This window comes from Polyodon spathula, chromosome 6, assembly GCF_017654505.1.
Source record: "Polyodon spathula isolate WHYD16114869_AA chromosome 6, ASM1765450v1, whole genome shotgun sequence".
NCBI classification, from domain to species: Eukaryota; Metazoa; Chordata; class Actinopteri; order Acipenseriformes; family Polyodontidae; genus Polyodon; species Polyodon spathula.
The window spans coordinates 61973502-62001480 of NC_054539.1; the positions used below are offsets into that span (position 1 = coordinate 61973502).

A 27979-nucleotide genomic window follows, 5' to 3' on the forward strand; every position below is an offset into this window, starting at 1 on the left:
CTTGTAGCTTTTGCTAGTGCGTTGGCTAAAATAAAAACCGCTTCAGCAAGTAGATATTTCATTTGCTTTGTGTTATTGTGCAATAAGTGGGTATATAATAACAGTATAATATTAATGCTTTGTTTTTAGTTGTTTTGAAATAAAACGAACAGTAATTAAGTGCCTATGTATATTGCAGCTCTTATACATATTGCCTATGTATAAGACATACTCAGACAGTAAAAATTGGGAGCTAACTCCAGAACTGCGATATATCTGAATCTGCAGTATAGCGAGGGGCAATATCATGAGGTGTGGGTGTAGCAGCATCACATAATGACCTGAACAAATGAGCAGCACTTGGTATATGCATTTCCTGACTCACTTTGTTTTATGTTGTTTCAAAGTAAAATAATTCAGTTAGCATGGTACTTTACAATGGACTTTGGTTTTGTAATTTTATTTTATGATGTATCCAAAATATGGCCCAGGGACATTAAAATGTGCACTTTTTGTAGAATGATCCAGCTAGCTGGTCATAAAATATTTAGACTATTTACAGTGTGTGTGAAATACTCCTTGATCATTTAAGTATAACAATCATTTTACTTAAAAACAAAACAAAAAAAACAAGAAAGCACTCTTAAGAGCATTAAAACTGTAGTGTTGTTGCTGAATGTAGCTCCTTTTGACATTATCTTATTTGAGAATGTTACAGCATTTAAGCAAAAACATTTCAACTGAGTCTCGGCAGTCCACCAGCTCTCCAGCAGATTTGTTTTGCAATGTAAATTAAGCTCTACACAATGCCCATCTGTCGCATGAAGTTTCAGATCCCACTGCTTGACTTGGATTCATGTTTCAATGCTGCTTCTTCACTTTTGTTTAATGGTTGCTCGTTCATCACCTTACCTCTGGGGCCCAGAGTTCATTCTTGGTGTAGGTACAGTTATGAGATACAAGTCTGTATCACATGACTGGCATGTGCTTTGCCAGACTGACTGACTAGCAGGGCTTGTGCTTCGGGTAAGGCTTGAGGATTGGCAGAACTTTGTGTTGAAGCTTACAGTGCTGTCCATTTTAAAAACAAAACAACCTCAGTTCACAGGACAAGTGTGTGCTTATTTTTAAATAATTCACAGCAATTGATTTTCAGTATTTATTTCTAAAAAAAACAAAACTGTAATTATCATCCCTATTCTAGTGAATGCACCACCAATCCATTGAAAAGAATGGATGTAATACATGCAAAAAATACGTGCCTCCGATATCAATTGTGTCCAGGCTGTTTTGTGAAACACACATCAGAATGGACCCCTTTTTTTAATTGGAGATGTGAAACAACTAGCTTTGACCCTTTTCTTTATAGCCATTATTTACATTATCAGTCTATTATAAATCAACATCTCCAATGTCTTGATTGCAAAGCATTCTGTATTTATTTGTTTGAGTGCATGCTTTTGGTGTTTTTTTTGACATGGCTTGTGCTATAGTGGAAATTTAGATTTCTCTCTAATGCTGACATACTGGAGGTATTGTAGGTAAAGGGGTAAGTCCTGGGTTTCAAGGCTGTAATAAAGGAACTTGTTGGTGTTAAAGTCTGAGGTGTAATTTTTAACCCAGAGATCTACTGGCTCATCTTCCTCTTATGATTAATTGTGCAATTGCACCATTTACAGTACAGTACACAGCCTTTGCTCCTGAGGGAGAGGATGATTCCCAAGGTGATTGAGTCAGAAGATAGTGGGAACATCATGTAAAGAGGTGTGCCTATGGAAGTGTAACACAAAGGTTGTTGTTGTTGTTGTTCACAGCTCACATCAAGCGAAAGGCAAGGCGGCGGCCTCAGTGGGGCCGGGGCATCATCCGGAGGAGGAAGCATTACCTAAAGAAGGAGGAGGAGGAGGATGATGACGAGGAGGAGATGGGGGGAGAGGACAGCGAGCTGGCCGAGTTTGGGGAATTGGATGCCAGCACTGACTGCCTGGATGACACTGTGGGAGAGGAGCCTCCTGACCACTCGCTCACCCGTGACGAGTCCTCCTGTGATGCCATGAGGACGGAGCAGGAGCTTCCTCCTGAAAACGGAACTGCCCTGCAGCAGAATGGCCACCTGCCTTCCATGGAGGAGGAGGAGGAGGAGGAGGAGGAAAGCTCCATTGAGCCAGTGTTGCCAAGCACCAAGGCAGAAAGCCCAGCTAAGGAAACAAAACTGAGCGAGGCGCCGCTTGTTTCCAGCCCTGCCCCTCCAAAGGAGCAGGACTGCATAAACGGCGATGACTCCCTGGATAGTTTGGACAGTGAAGCCAGTCGTAAGAGTGCTGAAGACAAGGAGGCCCTGACCCAGGGAGACACGACTCAGGCATGCAAACCCACAGGGGATAGCTTGACTACCCAGGAGGATCGTTATGCCTCTGAAAGCCCAGACCAGAGGAAAGAGGGGATGTTTGCCCCAACTCCAGAGGAGAACACAGCATCACCTCACACCGCTGAGTCTGAAACGAAAGAGGTGGAACATGAGAAGGAAGGTAAGGTCAAAGGAAGAGATGTTTTAATCCCTTTGGGGTTTACTTTTTCCTTCAAACCCTTTGTCAGCAGCAATAATAGGGATCACACAGGTGGAAACGGGTAAAAGTGTCTACTGGCTAAAAAAATAAAATATGAAGGGTTAAGTCAGAAATTTTAGAAGTGAGGCTCTATTTCTACATCTACCCTGCTCTCATGAAACTCTCCACAATATATGCTGTAAGTGAGCAAGAGCTGTGAAAAATGTTATATTTATGCAACCCCTGGAAGGTGGAAAGGGGTGCAAAATTACCCCCAAAAAGTGCCATGTGCACTTTGAAGAAGGGTTACTATTTGAATCGGACAAGAATGGGTTTAGTATCAAAATAAAGGTAATCCAAAAAACTTTGAGTCGTATGTAAGGATATTTTCGTAGAGTTATGAGATGTTCATTTTAAGTCCCTTGCTACTGGTGAAGGGTTAAAGGATGCATTGGTGCTGTTTGCTTACCTTTATGGGCTTAAAGTACAAACTTCTGTTTTCTGCTTGTACTCCTTTCATTCCTTCCCACCCCCTCCGGCTTTCTGTTGGCCCTGTAATATTCACTCTAGAATATGCCCATTAATTCTGAGTGGGAACATTGTGCATTATTGGCCTCTATGCTTCCCTACTTGATTTATTTAGTACTGCACATGTTTATAGAAAGGGTCTAGTGAATGAGACATACGTTTTGTCTGATGATTTTCTTGTCCATTATACATGGGTAGATGATAAATTATAGATAAGTGGACTGATGATGTGAAGGGGCTGTCTTCTGTCTACTACTATTTTGTTGCGTGCTGCCCCTAGTTGACTTGCAATACAGCACATTATGTTTATAGCATAAATATATAATGCTATTGGGTGTATTTTCTTTTGTTAGTGCGTGGTTTGTATCAGTAGCTAATTTTAGAAAATGATGGCATACACAATGAATTTATTTTCCCGCTTGCTTTTGTTTTTTTTGTTGGGTGGTGGACATTTCTAGGTGTATCCAAGACGAAGTGCCGGAAAACTCTTTCAGACCAACTGAAGACAATACACGTGGAAAAAAGCCCAGAAAAAACAACGGAACCCAGTCCTCCAGTCATTGTGAACCATGAACGATTAGCGGTAAGAGGCAGCTCAAAGATGTAGACCTGTATGTTTTAATACATGTATTTGATACTGCTTATTAGCTTCCTCCTCTTTCTGAACTTTCTTATTTCTGATTCATTTCGATTACACTTAGACTTTAATACACTTAACACATGCTGTTTTCTACTTTACTGAAACTAGAGATGAAAAGGACTGCCAGTACTATGAATGGTTTGAAAACCACTTGAATTTACCAGAATCAGAATCCATTACTCCACAACAAAAAATATATATATATTTTTTTGTCATCAAGATTAGTTACGCATCCGTTCACAGAAGTCATTATGCCCTGGTCAATAAACACATTGTGAAGTATTTAAAACGTAAATGCCACAAGACAGCACTCAATTTTATGATCTTACCTTTCTTCTTGAAAATATTGACCTAAGAAGGAAGATGATGCAAAACAACAACAAAAAAAACCCTATAGTGTGACCATGTAGAATTTTCATTTGGTTTCATAATTTGTTACTGGAAATTTAGTTTCTAGAGTCACAATTTGAAGTTGCAATTAATTTGCCTGACTGCTCACTGTATGTTGACTGTCAAACTTGAGCTTTTATCTCTACTCAAGTTAAACAGATGTCATGCCTAATAAAAAATGGCTTATCTAATGTGCTTTTCTGTTTAACTATTGCAATGTGTTTATTTAGAAATTGTCTTTTAATAAATAAGTAGTTGACATGCCGCAACCCCCAGTTACCAGTTTGAGAATTACAGTACAATACATTTTTAGGATCAGTTTTAGATTTCTTGTCGATTTTTAATTCATTAAAATAATACATTTTAATATTAAAATCTGGATTTCTTCCTTGACGATAAATGATGGAAATCCCCTCAGTGCACAGCTTAGTTCTCTGTCATTTTTAATGAGGACCATTACATTACACCCTGTCTGGAACTGTAAATTGGATTCCCGCCACTACCTAACCAAATTGTTTTTTGTTAAATGAGTGGAATTGGCTTAAAATAATTTTGAAAGTATGAAGCATCAAACTGATGTGTACTTCACTGTTTGCTTTGACCACTAATACCTAGCTGCTGCCCCCTGATGGGTTGCCCAAGGTCACCTCAACCCAAGGCAGGTGATCACTTGCCTGATGATCAGCTGTCATTTGAAATAACCTCACCACTGACCTCTGAAACAGCAACATAAAAATAAGGCTTTTAAAAGCCTCAAAATGCACAGCAGATACTGTAGCAGGGAATATCACAACTTTGTGGACAGAGGCTTGGGATTACAGTTAAAATAACTGGGTTTACTCTAGCTGTGATACTGAAAGTAATTGTCATCAAGCATAGCATGTGTCACTTAGCCATATTTGCAGACTGGTTGGCCTTATTAAAAGGGTGCAACAAAAATACCTTGCTGTACAATTTAGAAGTGTAATTGAGTTATACCTCTCTGCTTCGCTAACAATGCAGGTATAGTATTCGTTCTTGAGGGATTTGCTGGGTCACCATACGCACCATGCCTCCCAAGATATTGCAAATTGCAAATATAAAGGTTGCCATTAATTTGCTGATAAAAAGGGAAAGGGGAGTTTTTTTATTTACATTTTCATAAGCTTGGTTAGCTTTACCTAAAGGACCATTGAAACCAAGTGTGTTTTTTTACAGTGAGTCATTTAAGGTATTATCAGGAAGGAATTGAAGCAATCCTGTTGTCTTTCCAAATCTAATAGAATACTGCTTTTAAAATCTGCTTTGCTACAGCTGATGCCCTCTAAGATCATATATCTGTACACTCGTTCCATCATTTCAACACAGTAGGATGATGTTCTAACTTGAAAGCATAAGGGATTCTTGAATAGTTGTGTGTCAACATGGTGGTCAACTTGTAGTGAGTGCTTATCATTACAACAGGCCAGGTTTCTGCTAGACAGAGAAGTTCAAGGTTAGCATCAGAAAATTACCTATATGGTAACAGGGTCCTGGGAGACAGTCAACATGGTTTTAGGAAAGGGAGATCGTGTCTAACTAACTTGCTTGATTTTTTTGAGGATGCAACATCGATAATGGATAATTGCAAAGCATATGACATGATTTATTTAGATTTCCAGAAAGCTTTTGACAAAGTCCCGCACAAAAGATTAATTCTCAAACTGAACGCAGTTGGGATTCAAGGAAACACATGTACATGGAGTAGGGAGTGGTTACCATGTAGAAAACAGAAAGTACTGATTAGAGGAAAAACCTCAGAATGGAGTGTGGTAACCAGTGGTGTACCTCAGGGATCAGTATTAGGTCCTCTGCTATTCCTAATCTACATTAATGATTTAGATTCTAGTATAGTAAGCAAACTTGTTAAATTTGCAGACGACACAAAAGTAGGAGGAGTGGCAAACACTGTTGCAGCAGCAAAGGTCATTCAAAATGATCTAGACAAGATTCAGAACTGGGCAGACACATGGCAAATGACATTTAATAGAGAAAAGTGTAAGGTACTGCACACAGGAAATAAAAATGTACATTATAAATATCATATGGGAGATACTGAAATTGGAGAAGGAATCTATGAAAAAGACCTAGGAGTTTTTGTTGACTCAGAAATGTCTTCATCTAGACAATGTGGGGAAGTTATAAAAAAGGCTAACAAGATGCTCGGATACATTGTGAAAAGTGTTGAATTTAAATCAAGGGAAGTAATGTTAAAACTGTACAATGCACTAGTAAGACCTCATCTTGAATATTGTGTGCAGTTCTGGTCACCTTGCTATAAAAAAGATATTGCTGCTCTAGAAAGAGTGCAAAGAAGAGCGACCAGAATTATTCCAGGCTTAAAAGGCATGTCATATGCAGACAGGCTAAAAGAATTGAATCTGTTCAGTCTTGAACAAAGAAGACTACGTGGCGACCTAATTCAAGCATTCAAAATTCTAAAAGGTATTGACAGTGTCGACCCAAGGGACTTTTTCAGCCTGAAAAAAGAGACAAGGACCAGGGGTCACAAATGGAGTTTAGACAAAGGGGCATTCAGAACAGAAAATAGGAGGCACTTTTTTACACCGAGAATTGTGAGGGTCTGGAATCAACTGCCGAGTAATGTTGTTGAAGCTGACACCCTGGGATCCTTCAAGAAGCTGCTTGATGAGATTTTGGGATCAATAAGCTACTAACAACCAAACGAGCAAGATGGGCCGAATGGCCTCCTCTCGTTTGTAAACTTTCTTATGTTCTTATGTTATAAGTTTGTTGAGAAGCAGAGATTTGTTATTCAGAGAATAGCAATTCAGAAAGGAGAATTTACAGTTTGCAGCAGACAATACAGAGGAGAGGGTGTCAGTAGTGGTATCTGAAGCAACTACTTACAAGTGTTCATTCTAGGAGGGGAGAAAGAGTTAGCATGCTAGCAATATTATTAAAAATAATAATAATAATAATAATAATAATAATAATAATAATAATAATAATAATGAGGAAGAGTCTAAGAGAGACAGAGACTATAAGCAAGTTTCCTTGCAAACTTATTGCATGGCAACCTAGAGATACTTCATACACAGACTCTTAAATGGCTCAACCAGTAAAGGTGCTCTGCGTGGAGTGCAGGATGCGTTATAGTCTGGACATCGCTGGTTCGAGTCCAGGCTATTCCTTTGGTGACCGAGGACAGGAGCTCCCAGCGGGTGGTGCTCAATCAGAACGCCACCCGGGAGGAGGGAGGGCTAAGTTGGCCAGGGTGTCCTCGGCTCACTGCGCACCAGCTACCCCTGTGGTCTGGCCGGGTGCCTACGGGCTTGCCTGTAAGCTGCCCAGGGCTGCGTTGTCCTCCGATGCTGTAGCTCTGTGTGGCTGCATGGTGAGTCGGACAGTGGGTGTTCGTCTTTCCCCCTCCCGAGTCAGGTGTCGCGGGTTAGTTGCTGCCACTAGTTGTTCACACTGTTCTTTTGAATTGGATGGATGTCCGTGACTGACTATTGGATCGAGGCAAAGCACGCATTGTTGCATCAAGGTTAGCATTGTTACAATTTGCAGAAGAATAAAAAAATGGTCAAAATCACTGCTGTTCACTTAGTACAGTGCACCATGGCAATATGGAATGCATTTACTGAGAAAAGAATGTCTGGTCTGTTTGTTGATGAATACCATATTATAAAAGCCCTTGCTTCTAACTTGCAAGCTAAGTAGGTTAGATTCTGCACCTGCATTTTCACAAAGCCTCCTGTGGATACTGTGGCTATTTCACGGTCTCATTTTGATTGCCACACACCGTTCTTATTTGTCTCATACACTTTGGATCCATGAGTAGTTTTTGTTCTTTTCAATAGTGGGTTGATTTCTAAAACATTTTCCTTGCACGCAATCTTTTTGGTTGGTTTGTGTCCTTTAGTTCCCTTTCAAGTACGAAATATAACAATTACCATATGGATATTTACCTCCTAAAGACCTGAAACCTGAAATAAGATATATCAAAGCTGTTACGCAGTCATGGCCGGCCCCCCGAGAGCATAAAAACGCTGCTATTTTTCTTTTCAAGAACTGACTTAATGTAAGAGCTGTTTCAGATAAGAATGTGTTACTTTTTCTGTTATGTATTTCACATTTATTGTGTTTTACACAATTTATATATGATATTAAAAATAATCGCTGTAGTAGTTTTAATAAAAGCCCATTGTCAGCATTACAACCTGTTTGTTATGTCCTACTGTGATCTTGTGTCTCTCCTTCCTGGGGATCAAGCAACATAAATTGGCTGACTTTGTGCTCTCCCCCAAGGTTGCAATAGCTCCGGCTGGAGTTATTTATTTCTCATTTTGGCTTTGGCTAAAATTACAAGACGGTTTGTATATTTTATGTAATTGTTACAATTACTGTATTTTGTTGAGAATTATTATTTTTTTTTTTAGGTCATTATGTTTTTTTCTGCTTTCACAGAGACTAAGCGCAGACCTGTGTGCAACATGGTGTTGCCAGCACATGTGCGGCAACAGCAGCTGCTGGATTCAGCAGCACTGCAGGACCAAGATTACTTGTTTCGGGTGTGGTTGCTTGCGATATCTTGATGCTGTTTTGGTGACACCTTTAAGGAGACTGTTAGTTCACTGTGACAAGCAGGCCTCCCTCAGTCTCCCTCTTCCCTGTACATTGCTGCCCACAATAACTGCGAACCGGTGGACCCGTACTGTACCGTACCAAGGGCAACATGGTACAGAACTGTTACCGAACTGATCCAGTACCGTACCGTACCGACCTGGTACCACACTGTACCGTTCCCATGCTTATGACCCTGGTCCGGGACCAAACTTGTCTTATTCGGGCCTTGACCCTCCCGGTTGCTGTCTATAAGCAGACTGAGGCAGCACCTGTACAGCTGTATACTGTACACTGCATTACTTGCTTCTTACATCATGCCTTGGTTTTATCTGTGACACATGTAAGGCCAGTCTACCTGTTAATGACAAGCACGGCAGATGTTCTTCCTGTCTGGGGCCAGAGCATGCCAAAGAGGCACTGGTGAACCGCAGTTTCTGCAAGTTTTGTGCACTTTTCTCTTAAGAGTGCGCTGGAGAAACATCTCTCCCGCAGCTCTACCGAGTGATCTGCTTCCTTCACATGGCTTGTTCCAAGGGAGGACGGATAACGCATCAGAGAAAGTAGCCCACGCAGGAAACAGTCTTCACGATCTTCCTCATCTTCCTCTGTTTCACCTTCTCCTCCCCTGTTTGGCGGACTCCAGAGCTGGTGCTAAAGCTCTGGGCATCTGTTTCCCACCAAGGAACGGTGCTCGCACAGTTACTGTATGACCGTTCGGTGCCGCCTGTCCCATTGTTGCCCAGGCAGATTGGTAGCCTCAGACTGATCCTCAGACAGGTCAGCCTGAGGAGCTGAAGGAGGTTTAAAATGCTGACGATGCAACAGCTGTTTATAGTCAATCAGGCCAGACACCTGGTTCACCAAAGTAGACCTCGAAGATGCCTGTTTCCACATTCCCATAAAACCAGTGCACAAGAAGTACCTGTGGTCCGTGTCTTGACCTTTAGCGTCTCCTTAGCTCCCCGTGTCTGATACAGCTCCTGACTGGCCAGCCATGGAGACTGCCTAAGTGCAGCGACCTGTTCAGTCAAGCATGGGAGACCTTATGGCATCCCGAGCCATCGAGCCTGCAGCTCTGGGTCTGGCCTTGAACGGCTGCGTTTGAGACGCCTGGGGCTTTCTAATAGGGTCATTGACACCGTGCAGAATGCCAGAACACCGTACAGCCCATGTTTGTCCAGCACCATGACCTAAACCCAGCAGGTTTTCATGACACAAACACCACTTGTTTTTTATATCCTAACATCCCTTGTTTGTTTTTGTATTGCAGAGTCTCTTACAGCTGGTTACCAAGAAGAGTGAAAACTACACTGTTGATCAATTAGAGAGACTGTTCTCACTGTTGAGCCAGTGCATATTTCAGCACCGCAGGGACTACGACAAGACACATCTTATAGAGGTGAGGATGCTCACAAATCAGCTGCTTCATTAACATTATTTTGGGAATGTGCTCTTAGGGTTGAGGCTGTAATCAATTGTGTAGCTCCAGTCTAACAAGAATGTCGCACCAGGTCCCTTGACATTGTATCTGTTTTCAGTCATATTTCTACTTATGACAGAAGTTTGTGTTCGGTCCAGCTCGGCAAAATGCAGGTGTGTGGCAAAATTTGTATTTGTTTATTTTTTTACATTGATTTTACAAGTTTTAACTCAATCATTGTCTTTATTAGCACCCTTCATGACAAAGCTGTGAAATTTCTCTGTGACAGTTACTAATTGTCAACAGCACACTTTGAATTGTTTTTCTAAAAACTATACCACCTGTCAGAATGGACAGTATTTGGCTTATTTAAAACTACTTCCTTCATCTCGGCCAGTGTCCCACCACAGTGTTGGGGGTGGTGTGCTCCTTGATGTAAGATAAAACCCTGGTGTCCTGATCTTTGAACAGGTTAATGAAACTCAGGCATGATGTCTCCAGTTTGATGGATTTCAAGTGCCTTGCAAGGGATTTCTTTCAGCCTATTCTTAGACATTTAATTATCACTAGAATTTGCCACAGTGAAAATTAGTTTCTATCATTAGAAATATCAGTGTATAGCTCTAATACACAGCTTGGAATTATGTGTTGGCTTAAGGAAAAAAAATGGAGAGTAGAATCAGAAGTAATTATTCATGCGTTTAGCTTTTGGCATACATAAGGGACTAATGTTAAACATCCCTAAGGCTGTAGCTTAAAATTGGCCTGGAATTATATAAAATACAAAATGAGGCAACTTGTTAAAATGAATGTGTGCTATCATGGTTAGCTTTCTGGTAACACCAAACAGTAAATAATCTTTCCTCGTCCTGTTGGTAGCAATGGAGGCTTACCAGTTCTGTTGCGCTGAGAATACTGTTATCCAGTGTCATATAAATGATGATTCGTCACATACAAATGAAGCCGGTTTCCGTTTTTCTTTTTTTTTTTTTATGTTGGCAGAGTTTGAGTTATTAAAGTTGCTGTGGAGAAGGGCAGCTTTCCTCACTAATGAGCCATCAATCTCAGTGAAGACTTTGTACGAGGGAAAGGGACAGCATTCCCAGGCTTCTTGCAAACATTAAGAAACATTCAGAAATGTCTCTGATTTGATCTTGACAGTCTAGACTAGTCCTCTTTAAATAAACATATCTGCTCAGGATGTGCACCAAAATAATCAACAGGAAGCACCAGCTTTGTTAACAACATGGAGGCGTGCACCATAATCCCCTCGAAAGTGAAACATTTGACTATTTCCATTTCATTATACATGGGAAAAGTTGTAGAGTGCTAAAATGGACGCCTTTCCTTTCAAAATAACTATTTATTCAACTACATTCCACCGTAAACTTGTTCAGCAATGAAATACTAGTTTTGACTTCCAGTAACACAGTAAGTCCCTGCAGTGTTCAATTCCACAGCTTCTAGCATATGCTGGTGTGATTCAGGCTTATTCCTGTGCACATTTGGCTTTGAATAATTCAGGTTTACTCCTACAACACCTGAAGCATACAACCTGCACTATTTTTAGGTATTCTTGTTCTCAGCAGTTGTTGGTTGGTTGTTTGTATGTTGTCAATGCAGTAACTCATACATAGCAGTACAACACACAATATATGTTTTGAGTAAGTATTGAAAATAATTTTGAGCTCAACTTTGTCTAAATATTTGTTAAAGTCTTGGTCGACATGGTCTGGAGGATGTGGGGATATGACAGAGTGCAGACTTTTGGTTCCATGCAGTAATTCCTTCTTTCATGCTAAAAGGCAATGAAAAAGCTGAAGCTTTTCTTATGTAGTGGGAGACAAAAGTAGACAAGTTAAGGAAAGGATCACATTTGAATAGCATATTAAAGGTACTACCTGTGTGTGTGTGTGTGTGTGTGTGTGTGTGTTTGTGTGCATGCATATATAATAAATATGGACTAGAGAGGAGAGTTGTGGAAAATTATTGACCCGAGGGAAGACGGTTGTTAGTGACGGGGCTATAATCCCCAAAGCCATACGCTGGGCGTAACAATAGTTTTCCTGAGGGGCATTTCATTTTCCACTATGGCCGAGTCTGTAGTACATATTTAATATGTGAATCAGTCAAGAAAATAAGTGAGGCAAGGTTGGATGGTAAAGATGACTCTATGTATTTAGTTTAAATATAGCTGATACAGCATAAATAAATAACAAAATGTTTTTGAAGTTCATACCGCATAGTTAGTCTTTTTGGCGTACAGCTCAGTCTGCCTTACTGACTTCTGCATATACTCTCTTAGTAGTGTGTTTAGATCCTGTCCATCATATTTGTGTATATTGTTGAGTTGAATTTCAGAATGTCAGAAAACACTGATGTTTTAAAAGCCATTTTAATGTATGAAGCATCTTTTTTTTTTTTTGTAGTATGTTTTGTAATTCATTTTCTGTACAGTCACAGAATCACTGTTTTTTTAGGGCTGTGTTCGAAGATTCGTTAAATGTCACTCACATGCAAAATTCGATGTTTTGATTTGTATAATGCACATTACGTAAACAAAAGTTGTATTAAAATCTGCTACCAAATTGTTATATGTAGCAACTCCATATGGCGCAGCGTATAGTTTCCAAAGTACTGGTGGGTAACTATAGCGGTTGTAGTGCTTCACTAAAATATGTACTGAATATCTAGTGTACAAGACAGTGTAAGAGAAGTGCTATGGTAGAATATGTTCGTAACATAAAAAATATACAATAGCACTAATAATTAATTTCAAAAACTGAACACCATCCGTCTGTCCCTCCCCCCATCTTGCTCGTGTTATCCAGAAGTAAACCTTTTATTGCAGTTGTGCAATGCAAGCTTACTGTATGTATTACAATAAACCATGTTTTTATAATTTAAAAATGCACATTATCACTGTTCTATGTAACATATTTTTAAACGACATGTATCCATTTATATGGATTACCCGTACAATAGTAGGATTTTCAGTCAAATGTAAACAAGTAGCTATGGTGATGTCACCAGTAAATTATGCAAATGAGTACCTTCGAAGGTTGGAACCTTCCTTCGGTAATGTTCCGAACCTTTGAAGGTCAAAATGTACCCTTCGTTGCAGCCCTGCTGTTTTGCAGTTCTTTCACTTTCAACCATTTTCTCTTGCTGTGAGGAGTGCAGTGGAAGAGTGTTCCTTTGAAAATGGGTGGGACTGAGGGGGCGGTGCAGGGATGTCAGAGCAATACTTCAGTCTATTTTTACTCCTATGATGAGGTTTTAACCAATCACAGGCCAGAATTTTCAACCACTGATTCATATATAGATATAGATACACACACACACACACACACACGCAGGCCGAATTAAAAAAAAACAAAAACGAAAAACAAAAACTGACCTGTACCTTCACCTTTCCACCACTGTGGACTTCAGGCAGCGCTTTTAGTTCCCTGAATGAGTGTCACAGTAGTTGTCAGTTCACCGTTGTGGGGAAACAGAATAACAACAAATAATTCCACACTGTGCGAGTACAATTGTGCGATGCCACAGTGAAAGACGCAATTTTTCCATATACCTTAACAGCTTGCAAAATTAAATGAAGTAACATCTTAGCATTGACCTTGTACTGTAAATCGTTACATTACAGCATAAAAGGTGAAATTATATATATATATATATATATATATATATATATATATATATATATATATATATAAATAATATATATAGTATGTACAGTAATCCGTCGCGTATCTGCCCTAGCAGTTTGTCTGCCATGATCAATCTCTTGAACAGCGTTAGTTCATTATTGAACAGAGAAGATTAGTTTAATATTGTAGATCCTACGTTGTGTTGTATGTGATCCGTATGTAACCATTGCTGGTAGTGTGACATGAGCTGTTCAGTGTGTTGATATGTAAATAAGTCCTGTTGCCTGCAGGGTGTATCAACATCACCCTCCGCCTCGATCTCCTGCCTATCACTCAGCAGCGAATGCACACACCCACACTGCAGACGGCTACTCTGTCACAAGCATTGATACCCTGTATCTTCCTAAACAAGGGATTTAGGGGAGCTCCCTAATAAAAGCGGAATCTCAAAACTATAACTGTATGCATATAGTAATTGTTCCAGCTGTGTATAATGGTATTTCAAACAGGATTCATCTGGCTTTTTACATACCCGCCCTTACTCTGATCCCACCACAGTCGGATACGCGATGGATTACTGTACATATAAAGAAAAATAAAAAAACATTTATTGTGTGCATCTGTGTTTTGGGGAAATGTATGGAAATGCCACAGCCTGGCTACAATACCATTGGCTAGTAGACCAGCTGGGAGTTCCTGTTGCCTACACTGCACAAGGGTGTTTCGTGAAAATATTTTCATTCCTTTTTTTTTTTTTTCAGGATATGGAAAGAACAGTTGATGCTTTTGAAACATTCCTGTGATTTGATTTTAAAGAAAACAAGTTGATCCTGACAAACTCTACTGACGGAGATCAGTCTTCTGAGCCATTTCTTTCCTTCAACATGGAGCTTGTTTGGGAAAAAAATAAGCAGAAAAGCTCCCTCTCACTTTGTATTGGTGACTTTGGTGCTATTGTCTCAGGAACCTGGAACCAAACACAGACCTGTATCAAAGGTTATCTCTTGTCAGCAGACACAGACAGAGGCCGATGCTGTTTGCAGATTCTGGTGCTATCTGCTCCTGGTTTCAATAATTATAAACAAGCAAGTACAGTCAATAAAAAAAAAAAAAAAAAAAAAAAACACATTGTCTTGGCTACCACTGGAATACAGGGAGCTAATGGGGAGATCAGTTAAATTGGCCCTTATGCTGCTTAAGCAAACTGTAGAACCTTTTCTAGCCACTGGCAGAAGTGATCAAAACTTTTTTTTTTTTTTTTAAATGCAATTGCTGTGCCGTTATACTGTGTCTACTTTCCAAACCTAATTTGTATGTTTTAGAAGTGCTCTGCATCACTCGCATGTTGGTACAGCTAACCTATATAACCATACTTGCCAAAAGAAAAATGATTGTGTCTTTTTAATTGAAGGAGATCCCCTTTGGGCTAAGATCAAACAAACATGAGTTGTGCTGTATTCCTTTGCCTAGGTTATATTTGGATTGTATTGAGAAATTTCGAAATTTACTTTATTGAGGTTACCAAGTAGCAAATGATGATACACATGTGTAGACTAATTAAAGATGAGTGTTTTAGTGATGTTTGGCAATTGGTGTTCAAGACTTATCCAGTTTTAAATGCTGTGAGGACAGTGCAGACTTAAAAAAAAAAAAATTGAGCCTGGATTTTTTTTTGGGGGGGGGGCCAGTCCCAGCTGGAAAAGGTGGCACAGTTTGCTTTCACCATCATGAGATATAACTGAAGCTTTCCTTGGGTTTATAATGTAATTTAGTATGTCCACTGTGTGCAAACTGAACCCTGTTTGAGGAGTATGTTCTTTTGTGTTACAACAAATAGCTGGAATAACTGGATGCAGTTAACAGATAGAAAGACTCTCTTGTGGTTTGCACTGCCTAGCATGTGCCTTATTACTGTAACCATAATAATAAAAAACACCTGATTGTAAAGTTCCGCTGCTGGTAAGTATGTATGCTAGAATATTCAGTATAGTGTGTGTCTAGCCTCTTTTGGTTTTAATATTTCAAAGCCTTGTTTGGCCCATGACTAGTGGCCTTTTTTTTTTTTTTTTTTTTTTTTTTTTTTTTCAGGGTTTTTTTTTTTTTTTTAAAGTGCAGAAATTTTGGGTTGTAAAAGTGTTCCCTTTTCACAAGGGTTATATTATTATTATTAATAATAATAAGTAATCTTATTAGACATAATAGGATAAGAATAATAATATACTAATAATATTAATGAACCCCATATACATTATAACATCATTTACTATGTACTTTTGTAGTTTTGTTGACATTTTTTTTTCCTTTCTGATGTCCCCTTCATATATATATATATATTTTTTTGCTAGAAACATTTGCCAATCTATAGTATTCCCAGTGTGTCAGAAGACCATTCTAGGCGGTGTTGATTTCTAGTCAAGTTACAGAGAGCATTACTTTGTTTGGTTTCTAGTATTTCCAAGCATGGCATTGTTAGTCATTCTCCAAAAGCTGATCCAGTTAGTGGGGTCGGCGATAGGGACAAACAATGTTACCAAGTGCGGACAGTTCACACGACAGCCTTTCAGCCACGTTGCATGTGTCCATGACCAAGGTGTGTGGCAACACCTATTAACGGAATGACGCCTGGATTACTGCGGTCGATGAGGAGAAAAAACTTACATATATTTTATTTAACACAAATGACCGACTTGGTTGTCTACCAACAGGGTGGGATGGAAAAAGAACTTTCAAATATAATGATACTTCGATTCCATGAGGCTAAGGTAACAATATGTATATTATATTATATATATATATATATAATAGTGGCGGAATCATAGAATTATATAATATAATATATTTCAATTTCAAGTTTGTTGTTGTTTGTTTGACCACCCAGGCGTGCATATATTCCACGGGAACCGCACGGCCCGTCGTGGTTTATACCTTATATATGTTACAGGCAAACCTTGAAACTGGCCAGTTTGCGGATTCCAAAATGTATCGCAAAGATCTTTCGTTCCGGATTATGCCCGGGCAGAGTTAAGAATGTGCCCAACAATGTCCGGTCAAAGTCCGAAATGAATCTCAAAGATCTCTCATTTAATGTTTTCAGGGGACAGAGACAGAGCTGCGATTGAAGAGCTTGTTTGACACACCTACCTGAGTAGCATCATTCACTCACTCATCTCATTCAGAAAATACGCATACATTTAAAAAGTGATTGAAAAAATGTATTTTTATTGACGACATAATCTATATATAATATTTAATTAGACTAATTTATTGTAAACAAATTATTAAAATCTAGACATGTATTACTTAATATACACTCTGTCACTCCGCTGAGTACTCTCTCCAACCCTTAGATCTCTAAAACACTGTCAAACGGGAATCAGCTAATCATTCATGTCCACCCAGTAACTACATCCATCTGTCTGATTGAAGTACAGCTTATTATTATTATTATTATTATTATTATTATTATTATTATTATTATTATTATTATTATTGGTTGTTATTACCTTAATAATACTGTCCTTTTTATACTCAAGTGTCAGTGAGGTTTCTGATGTTAATTGTGTTCTGAAGTTGCAGGTAATATTGTTCCAATGTGCGATGTAGGTTTTATGTATCTCTTGATTCCTATCCAGCTGTTGACGAAGGTACTACGCAAGTGTTAATTCTCATGTTAATTTTTGTTCCGATATTCCTTGTTCCAACGGTCTGCCTGCCACTCAGAACAGGAATGAAAGAACAGAGGGAGTGATTCAGACAGTGGGCAAACCGCAGTTTACCTGTGCAAAGCCTGAAATAAGTTATTTTTATTTTTATTTTAAGCTTTGCCCAAAGTCTGCTTTGCCTGTAATTCTATATAAAACAGCAAACTTTAATTTGTTTGGCAACTGCAGTAATCCAAAACGCATCTTTGTCTGAGCCTAGGGGGAAAATCAGCTTCTATATATTCAAAAAAAAAAAAAAAAAAAGCGCCATTTTACAGTATGTTTTTAAATGTTTGAAGTAGATAAGGTTTGTTTTCTCTTTGATCGCACTATCTAAAACCAGGCCATTTAGAGCACTGTACTTTAGAAGTAGGCAGGGTGTTGGCAGACTTTTTTAAAATGATTGATTACTTTGGAATTCAATGTGGTGTTTTTCTTCCTTTAAAAAAATAAAGTATGATTATTATTGCTAAATAAAATGGTGTTTTTACAGTCTAATATTCATAAACTTAGAGCCTTTTGTACTTTAGAAGTTTTAGAAAATTGTTACAAACATTAAGTTTGTGCTGAACACAAAGTAGCAACATTTTGTAGCAAGCTTCTGAAATAAAGGATTTAACAGGTCTCAGGTTCTTGCTGCATTTATAAACTTTAAAAATAAAGAAATATTTATTCAATTTGCAGTACCTCTGTAAATTAGCTACAGCTTGATGAAGTGTGTGAAAAGGGGGTCTCTGTGATGGGTGGGTGATTGTGAGATGAAAATGTATAATCATTTTGTAAGTTATAAGCAATTTTGACATACTGACCACTTTGTGCTCTGTAGCATAGACCCATCACCAGAAGTAACCATTGATTGCCTGATACCTGGATGTAATGGTCTTGAATAGTTCCAGAAATGCAGTTCAACCTTTTAAAATGTATTTAAACACTATTCTTCCCAAGGCAATCATTTATCATAATTTTACCTCTTTTGCTCCTGGTTTGAAATGTTGCTGAATAAGCTTTGGAGTCAACGAGTCCTAAAGAGAAATATCCCAGAGTGGTATTAAAAGGTCTTCAGAGAATAAGTGGTTTCAATGTCCAATGCATTGTGTTAACTTTCTTTTAATATGAGCATTGCAATCATTCTGAGTTCTGGTGCACCAGATGGAAAAGAATACCAATCAAAGTGGGCAGGTGGTTAGCATGCCACGACAGCATTGATTTCTTTCTGGTTAGAGTAAATAAGTGTCGCACTGACAGACCCTGACGGGGCTTTTCATTTTAGGAAAAACCTGTTTTGTACTTGTGTGTGTGTGTTATGTCGCTCCCTCTGAAAACTGTCTAGAAAATATACCACTCTGAAAAATTGCAGGAATCATACAATTGAAATGCTATTGATTTGAGAGAAACCTGTTCTGCTTTGAGCATTTCCTGCGACTAACTGAAGCCTGGTGGTGTCAAGTGATTGGCCTTATCAGAACTGTCAGAATTACAAGACCTTGTGATTGGTTGGTAATTCTTTTAAAGAAAATATTATTGATTACTGACTCTGGTTAACAACCAAGGTTGTTGGTGCAGTACCTTCCTTACCAGCCTAAAGCTCTAAAAGGGGAAGGGATTTTGCAGGAACTTTGATTCCAGACACTAACTGCTTGGGTGTTGATAAAGGGTTAGTGCCTCTTCTGTGACTAAAACTGCACATTCTAGCAATTTGTTGAATTTTTCCAGATGCCAATAGAATTCTAATGTGCTAGTTGTGTTTGTATTTTTTTTTGTCCTCCCTCTCTTAAAAAATAAATACATGTTAACGTTGTATACTGGATGTTGGGTCACGATACTGAATCTGTATAATCTGCATAATTACAATGCAAGCTTGAGTTTGAGGTTTTTTCATTTAATGTATTTGTGTATTTTTTGTTATAGATATCAGAGTGGTTTTCTTTGGTCGAGTATCAGCTTTTTCTTTCATTTATTTTTCAGCGTAGCTTTGCAACATTAACTGGTTTTGTTTTTTTGCAGGTTTATCCCAAATTGTATTTAACATGATATTTTGCTTTTCAAAAAAAAAAAAAAAAAAAAAAAATAAGTTATTGATTTTTTTTTTTCCTTTGAAATGTGGAACACTTACTGTAATTTTTCAAGAAAACTGCAGTGAAATACTTGAATAAAGTGAAAAATTGAATAATTTGCTACTGTTTTTATTAGCATTTATTTAAAATACATTTTACAACAAAACTAAGTATGTGAAGGTAAGTACACCACACAAATAGAACCCGTCTAGATTGGTTGCTCTAGCATTAGTTTACAAATGGTGAGGTCTGATCCAGGATTCTGTATGGCTGAAATCTGAAACTAGAAGTTTATCTGTCGTAGGGTGGCGTTAAAGCACTTGCTTGCTATTCCAGTTAAGATATTGTAGTACTTCAGAATATTAACTCTTAAGGTTTATTTCTGCGCATTTGTAAATTGATCTAAATAATGATCCAGTTTTAGAGAATTTTATTCATATCTATCTATCTATCTATCTATCTATCTATCTAGATAGATAGATAGATAGATAGATAGATAGATTATATACAGTGGCTTGCGAAAGTATTGACCCCCCTTGGCATTTTTCCTATTTTGTTGCCTTACAACCTGGAATTAAAATGGATTTTTGGGGGGTTTGTATCATTTGATTTACACAACATGCCTACCACTTTGAAGATGCAAAATATTTTTTATTGTGAAACAAACAAGAAATAAGACAAAAAAACAGAAAACTTGAGCGTGCATAAGTATTCACCCCCCCAAAGTCAATACTTTGTAGAGCCACCTTTTGCAGGAATTACAGCTGCAAGTCTGTTGGGGTATGTATCTATAAGCTTGGCACATCTAGCCACTGGGATTTTTGCCCATTCTTCAGGGCAAAACTGCTCCAGCTCCTTCAAGTTGGATGGGTTCCGCTGGTGTACAGCAATCTTTAAGTCATACCACAGATTCACAATTGGATTGAGGTCTGGGCTTTGACTAGGCCATTCCAAGACATTTAAATGTTTCCCCTTAAACCACTCGAGTGTTGCTTTAGCAGTATTCTTAGGGTCATTGTCCTGCTGTAAGGTGAACCTCTGTCCCAGTCACAAATCTCTGGAAGACTGAAACAGGTTTCCCTCAAGAATTTCCCTGTATTCACGCCATCCATCATTCATTCAATTCTGACCAGTTTCCCAGTCCCTGCTAATGAAAAACATCCCCACAGCATGATGCTGCCACCACCATGCTTCACTGTGGGGATGGTGTTCTCGGGGTGATGAGAGGTGTTGGGTTTGCGCCAGACATAACGTTTTCCTTGATGGCCAAAAAGCTCAATTTTAGTCTCATCTGACCAGAGTACCTTCTTCCATATGTTTGGGGAGTCTCCCACATGCCTTTTGGCAAACACCAAACGTGTTTGCTTATTTTTTTCTTTAAGCAATGGCTTTTTTTTGGCCACTCTTCCGTAAAGCCCAGCTCTGTGGAGTGTACGGCTTAAAGTGGTCCTATGGACAGATACTCCAATCTCCGCTGTGGAGCTTTGCAGCTCCTTCAGGGTTATCTTTGGTCTCTTTGTTGCCTCTCTGATTAATGCCCTCCTTGCCTGGTCCATGAGTTTTGGTGGGCGGCCCTCTCTTGCCAGGTTTGTTGTGGTGCCATATTCTTTCCATTTTTTAATAATGGCTTTAATGGTGCTCCGTGGGATGTTCAAAGTATTGGATATTTTTTTATAACCCAACCCTGATCTGTACTTCTCCACAACTTTGTCCCTGACCTGTTTGGAGAGCTCCTTGGTCTTCATGGTGCCGCTTGCTTGGTGGTGCCCCTTGCTTAGTGGTGTTGCAGACTCTGGGGCCTTTCAGAACAGGTGTATATATACTGAGATCATGTGACACTTAGATTGCACACAGGTGGACTTTATTTAACTAATTATGTGACTTCTGAAGGTAATTGGTTGCACCAGATCTTATTTAGAGGCTTAATAGCAAAGGGGGTGAATACATATGCACGCACCACTTTTCCGTTATTTATTTTTTAGAATTTTTTGAAACAAGTTATTTTTTTCATTTCACTTCACCAATTTGGACTATTTTGTGTATGTCCATTACATGAAATCCAAATAAAAATCCATTTTAATTCCAGGTTGTAAGGCAACAAAATAGGAAAAATGCCAAGGGGGGGGTCAATACTTTCGCAACCCACTGTATATATAGTGATCTATCTATCTATAGAGATAGATATGTCATTTGAGAAATATTAAAGGGTGTACATTTTACAAGATAACTCTTTTGCTTTTTTGTCATATTTTCATGGTGGTTTGAGACAATTACAGTAGGAGAGCAAAAGGTGTATTTGTATATAAAGTATTATTCCATGATTTTACTGCTACAATTGTATTATTAATTTTAAAAAACTGCCCATTCAGAATAAAATAAAATTAGGTCCTGTGGCTATGTTAAGTGTATAATTGGAGACTTTAACCTAAGTTTATTGCCATAAATCACCTTATCCTAATTTATAATTTACAAACCATAACCATCAAGTCCACAATAAGGGTGAGGCCAAATGCACAGTAAATTGTGTACTATACGGTTACTCTACCAATGTACTGTTTTAATATTAACAAGGGAGCAAAGTATTTAAATAATTAAAAAGTAGTCCAAGTGAAGTTTGTGTTTTCTTTTCTGTGACTTTTATTTTTATATATTGTTTTTACAGAGTAAAGAAAGGCATTCAAAACTTTATCAAGACCATATGCTGGTTTGCATGGTTTCAGTATCTATCCTCAACACTGCCTGGGTGTTACTGAGAGAACTGTTAGGTTCTATTGTTCTCCTTCCTAAACTGCTTTTGTGCATTCCCACACAGCTCCCCCGTCAGCTTGTCTCCAACACAATGAAGACTGAAAGAACGTCAATGTCCTTTATGATTTACAGTGCAGTTAGATAGGAATGAGATTTCTGAAATGGCTTCTTATTTCACTTCCCAAGAACAAGTTTATTGCTGAAAAGTATTCTTCTAGCATTTAACCAGCCTATAGTATGGCTCCTATGAAATGCTGTACAAGTATGCCATGGTTATTTCCAAATGGCGTTGTGTACAACAGTGTGCTTTTTATCTTTCTACAGTATTTTTTTATTACAACTTTTAATTTGTAAATTTCGGGTATACATTCTCAAAAAATATTTCTGTTGCAAATAGAAAAGTGAGGGTTTTTTTGTATGGTCAGCGTGCGATACTTCAGGAGGGTTAAAACTTGTGGCTGGTGAGTAACTCTGCTGTGTCACTCTGGAAAACACTGCTCATACTGCTATCCCTACAGCAATTGGCTGTTAGGACAAAATAAGACAGTCTGGAGGATACGACCGAATTCTTTGGGCTGCCGATACTACACAGTGCAGACATTTGCAGAATGTTGACAATACTGTAAGGTGATCAGACACTTGTATACAATTAAGGGTCTCCTACACTGGTGTACTATACACATGAACCAGTACACAAGAATATCTCCCGTTATCTTTTTTTTTTTTTTTTTTACAAAGCATTGTTTCCTTATGCTTCTATATACAACATTACTACTTTACATACACTTTCATAACACCTTGACGTTTGCATTTTATTTAAGTACAGGTTTAATTTTTATCTACCTATTTTCTAAAATCATGTACACGTCGTGACTTTGAATTTGTAAAATAAACCATCTTTTCAGAAACATTTTGCATTTACAGTATACACATCCCTTTGCGTACCAGCTTGGTTAAAAAATAAAAAAATTCTATCCAGAGTTCATTGTTTTCCATGCTCTGGCCATGGCAGGAGGTGTGGATTCCATCCCTTACATGGAGGTACGTTTCCAGTCCTCCTATCCCCTACCACAGAGAAAGTTCATCACTTCAAATACCACATGTCAACAGGGACTTATGTCACATGTAGCAACCATCTGTACCCAGGCCAGAGTGCACAGACCCCCAAACGCAGAAAGGGGACCACTCCTATCAGTATGTCCTGATTATGAGTGTTCATGTGTCACTTGTAAAGGAAGTGCTTTTGACAGAATTGCACTACCAGACACTTATACCTGGGCATGGCTAGCAAAAGTGGATAGAACTTCCCTCCTGGGTCAATACTAAAGTAAAATATGTCTCCTGACAAAAAATATTAATAACAATAATGTTCACCTGCTAAATTAAGAGAATTGCATGAGGTTTAATTGTACAGATCTTGCTCTATATGAAGAACATAAAATCAACAAGAAATCCATCACATGAATGAAACTAACAGCACAGCTTAGCAACAAGTACCACTGTACCACTGTACCACTTTGTGGTGCTCGTGTAGATTCAATAAGTTACACTATGTTACAGAAGGGCTCTCACCCCTGTTTCACTGAATAACAAGGGTGAACATCTACAGTCAATGTAGGCAAATATTTTAAAAAAAGGAGCAATTTTTTATTCTTTTTTTTTTTTTTTTTTTTTTTTTTTTTTTTTTTTTTTTTTTTACATACAAACTGCTACAAGAGATCATTATGTCCTGTACTGTCAACCACTCTGGATGTACTTTTTAATAACTACGCAGCCATGCCTGAAAAGCGGGCAAGGCATGTTTTGCAAGAGTGTCCAGACGTTCGTACAAGGGTCGAATGTTTCCATGTTCCCCAGCGCTGGGCCTTCACTGCTGACAATTCCTCCCGTGGCATGGATCTTGCCATCCAGAACGACAGCACTAGGCGAAAAAAGAAAAAGCACTAAACAAGTTGAAATATTTCATTGTCTTGCACCTCGTGAGTATACATATTTTGTTAAGTGATGGAAAAAGTTCTTCTCATTGAAATATAAAAGGTCTCAAGCCCTCTAAAAGATAGCTACACCCATGTATGTCTATTGTCCTGCATACAGGTCAATTATATTTCAGGCATATCTGGGTTAAGTGCAACCGATGAGAAAGTAAAAACAAAAGAATCATGTACTGTACTTGCAAAGTTTTTTCAGGTAAGCCCTGACTTTACCGTTGTGTCCTACAGTATACTCACACAGATTTAATTAGAGTTGGCAAGATTCAATCAATTATAAACTTAGGCTTTGACAACTCTGAAACAAAGTGATATACACAGCACTACAGAGTAGACCAGACAATTAAATTAGCTGCTTAGCAGTACAGCAGCAGTTTAACTTCACTAAGCCACCTAGTGAACTGGATGTTGAGAAAGTAGCTCACAGCAAATCCAACTTTAAAGGAGAAGGAACTATAATGAAAGTTGTACGGAGTGTAAGAAAGTTTAAACTGTTCAATTACTGGTCTAGTCCTGCTAGCACGCAGCTCTCGGTTAATATAAAGGAAGATGGTCATAGCAGATGAAATAAATAAATAAATACAAATTAGGTGTACCAATTACTTCAAAACATAGCTATATCATTTGCAGTTAAAAGATACTTTTCTTCTGGGATATAGAGCAGGTGGTTGTGTATGCATATGAATGTCACACTTCACAGATGATCTAACTCCTTATTTAACATTTTGAGTAGTAATTCTGGAGATTTAGGGGAAGGATGTCTGTTGCACTTAATTTATTTTTCATATAACTGGATAAGCTCTGATCAAACTGTCACAAAACCTGGTGATTCTCTTTACGATTGTGATCAAACTGTTGATATGTCATGGCCATCACTCTAATTATGAATTTACAGCAATGATAACGGGGGGTGGGGGTTACTGACATACTTGTTGCTAGTCTGCATTTCTTTTACTTAAAAATTCACGTAGACCATGAACCAAATATGAGCTGCTTAGTGGAAATGTCATCAATATTGATGTCCATGTTTACATCATACTTCGGACTGTTCTTGGACTAGTCACAGTGCACCCCTGCAGATTCTAAAGCTCTCGTTCCACCGGCACTCTTACCTGCAGAACTGCCTGGAGTGGTTCATGTTGGGGCCTGCTTTGATATTTCCTTTGTCTGGATCATAGATGGTGGTGGCTCTGGCATAAGCTCCTCCAAGGATGAAGATGAATCCATTGAGAGTAACAGCGGGTGCATACTTGTTATCTGTCAAAGCAAAAAAACACACTCATTTAGTTTAGGGTTATTTCCCTTCTGGGATGCCACTCTATCTTTCATCCCACTGACAGCAGCAGCAAACTAAATAAGCCCAATATAGTTTGACTACAATATCTTCTCTTTCTTGGATTACAATTCTCAGCCAGGTTTCTAAATCCAGAGGATGAATCGAGGCACATCGACAGAGAACTTTGGGTACAGGTTGGTTTTTGTTTTGGTAGTTCAGATCACAGCTTAATGCACATTCATCGTTTTAAAAAAAAAAGCTCACAGGCATTACAAAGGATTCATAATCTGAGGTACTTTTCCCCCATTGTACAGTACGAATCTCTATTGCTTTCCTCCTTTCTTGCCTATACCACACTGTAAATCAGTAGCTCCCCTATAGTCCAAGTCAGCAGTTTACTGTTGCAAAGAGCATGAAAGCTATAACGTTGGCTTAATTCACAAAGCCATCCTCATTTGCAACCTGGAGAGTAAAAAAGCCACAGAAATGAACAAGAAGATATTTGGCACCTAATTTAATTATACAGACACTGCATTACAGTCAGCACTCGAATAACTGACCCGATAAAATGTTGACTTCAGTCATGGTTGAGTGTGATGCATATCTGATTATTTCATTTTGACCCGTTCCAACCCTTGTCCGTTTTTCAGGGAACACAAAAAAAGATACAACGTCAAAAATACATAGCTGAAAGGACTGTGTTTAAAATAAGTAGGCTTCCATTTAGATGTACTATAGTTTTTTTTTCGGTACAGTATTGAAGTTTCAACAGAATAAGTATTTTAATTCAGAAAGATATGATTTTGAAACTATCACTTGACAAAAGAGACGACTGTGGACTAATACAGTTCATACTTTTAAATCCAGTAAGTATTGTAGCTGTATGATGTAAAATTACTGAAAATGTTACCCATGCACAGAACGGCGTAAAAAGCAATGCAATTTAGCAAGATTCAGAAAAAAACAACAGTATCCAAAATTAAAACAGTATCCACGACAGTATTCAAAAACTGTGTAACTGCACAATAAAGATGGATTAATTTGCATATGCTAAAAAAAAATAACACAAAAAGACAGAAAAAAAAACGCAGGCTGTGACGGATAATCAAATAAACTGTAACACTGAAGAGATGGGCTTTGTATCAGAAAACTGGTGATGGAGTTGGAAATAGCATGTGACGGGTAAGTGCATTAAATTGTTACACACACACACGCACACACACACACACACACATATATATATATAAAATGAATATTGACTTTATTCCTAATACAAGGATGGTAAAATGTGACTGACGTGTATCTGAGCGCTGACTGTATTAAACAGCCTAAATCTCTCCATGTTCCCTTGTTACAAAACAGGACTCAAGTCATTTACAAATTGCAATCTAGGGTATCAAACTGTTAATTTAAATAAAAGTATTATTTCTTTGATTTAAATGATGACAAGTTTTTGCTAAATTTGAGTTTGATGATAATGTTAGTATTAAAATCTGCTGGCTTTAAAGGTTATATAAATACTTTTTTTTATTTTACTGTGTTACATGTTCCCATGTTTTACAACTGTTTACTTAAGATGTGTGTATTGTTTAATTGTTTTAATTTTGTTAATTTTTTTTTTAACATTTTGACCACTTTTTTAAACTTTTAAATTCCACAAGATGGCTTCACATAGACCTGCATGGACCACTCAAACTACATTTCCCATCATCCTCCTGTTAACATATGTAACTGAGAAGGATTTACCAGTGAGCAGGAGGAGGATAATGAGAAATGTAGTTCAGAGAAATACATGAGAGGCCATCTTGGAGATATCATAGACAGCCAGAGAGCACTGCAATTTAAAAGTGAAAAAAAGTGGTCAAGATGTAAAAAAAATAAATAAATAAATAAATAAAAAACAACACACACACCTTACTGCAACACATGGGCACATGTAACACAATAAAATAAAAAGGTCCTTATGTACCCTTTAAGCTTGATCATTTTGTAAGCGAGAATTTAAGTTTGGCTCCTTGTGACAGGATGACATCACAGCCCAGGCTGGTGAATACCAGGAAGTAAACCCAGAGACAGAATCTGTTTGCGCTAATGTGCCTTTTAATTAAACAAATAAACAAAAACAAATGGTGCAAACATTAACAAAACCACACTGGTCAAAACAGGGCACAAGGGCCAAAACAAAAGGTTTGACAAAAATCACGAAAATAAACAAACATACATCACAGCAAGGAACACGGAACACAAACCTTCACCACGAACACCAAGATTCATTTTCACCACTAACCCATTTCCCCGTGATCACTTTCTCGATACACTTGTGGCTGAAGCCTTAATTAATCATTTCAACATGTATTCAATTTGATGGCTCTGACGACATTCCCACATATGTTTTTGCAGGGAACACCCCCCCCGCCACCCAATCCCCCCCCCACACACATATAC

The 27979-nt window shown here is 38.3% G+C and overlaps 2 protein-coding genes across 4 annotated transcripts in view; one reads left to right on the top strand and one right to left on the bottom strand.

Annotated features, from left to right (window-relative positions):
- Positions 1 to 15842, top strand: part of atad2b (ATPase family AAA domain containing 2B) — a 76845-nt gene extending 61003 nt beyond the window's left edge. The window contains exons 25-28 of the mRNA XM_041253369.1: positions 1794 to 2507; positions 3512 to 3636; positions 9965 to 10093; positions 14529 to 15842. Coding sequence (XP_041109303.1) covers positions 1794 to 2507; positions 3512 to 3636; positions 9965 to 10093; positions 14529 to 14570 — 1010 coding nt within the window. The 3' untranslated portion in view covers positions 14571 to 15842. The remainder of the gene's footprint in view (positions 1 to 1793; positions 2508 to 3511; positions 3637 to 9964; positions 10094 to 14528) is intronic.
- Positions 15843 to 22135: 6293 nt separating this feature from the next.
- Positions 22136 to 27979, bottom strand: part of LOC121317438 (kelch-like protein 29) — a 147202-nt gene continuing 141358 nt past the window's right edge. For all 3 annotated transcript variants that reach the window (XM_041253372.1, XM_041253370.1, XM_041253371.1), the window contains 2 exons: positions 25371 to 25515; positions 22136 to 24191 (listed from right to left, as the gene is read on the bottom strand). In XM_041253372.1, the coding sequence (XP_041109306.1) occupies positions 24008 to 24191; positions 25371 to 25515 (329 nt within the window). In that variant the 3' untranslated portion in view covers positions 22136 to 24007. The remainder of the gene's footprint in view (positions 24192 to 25370; positions 25516 to 27979) is intronic.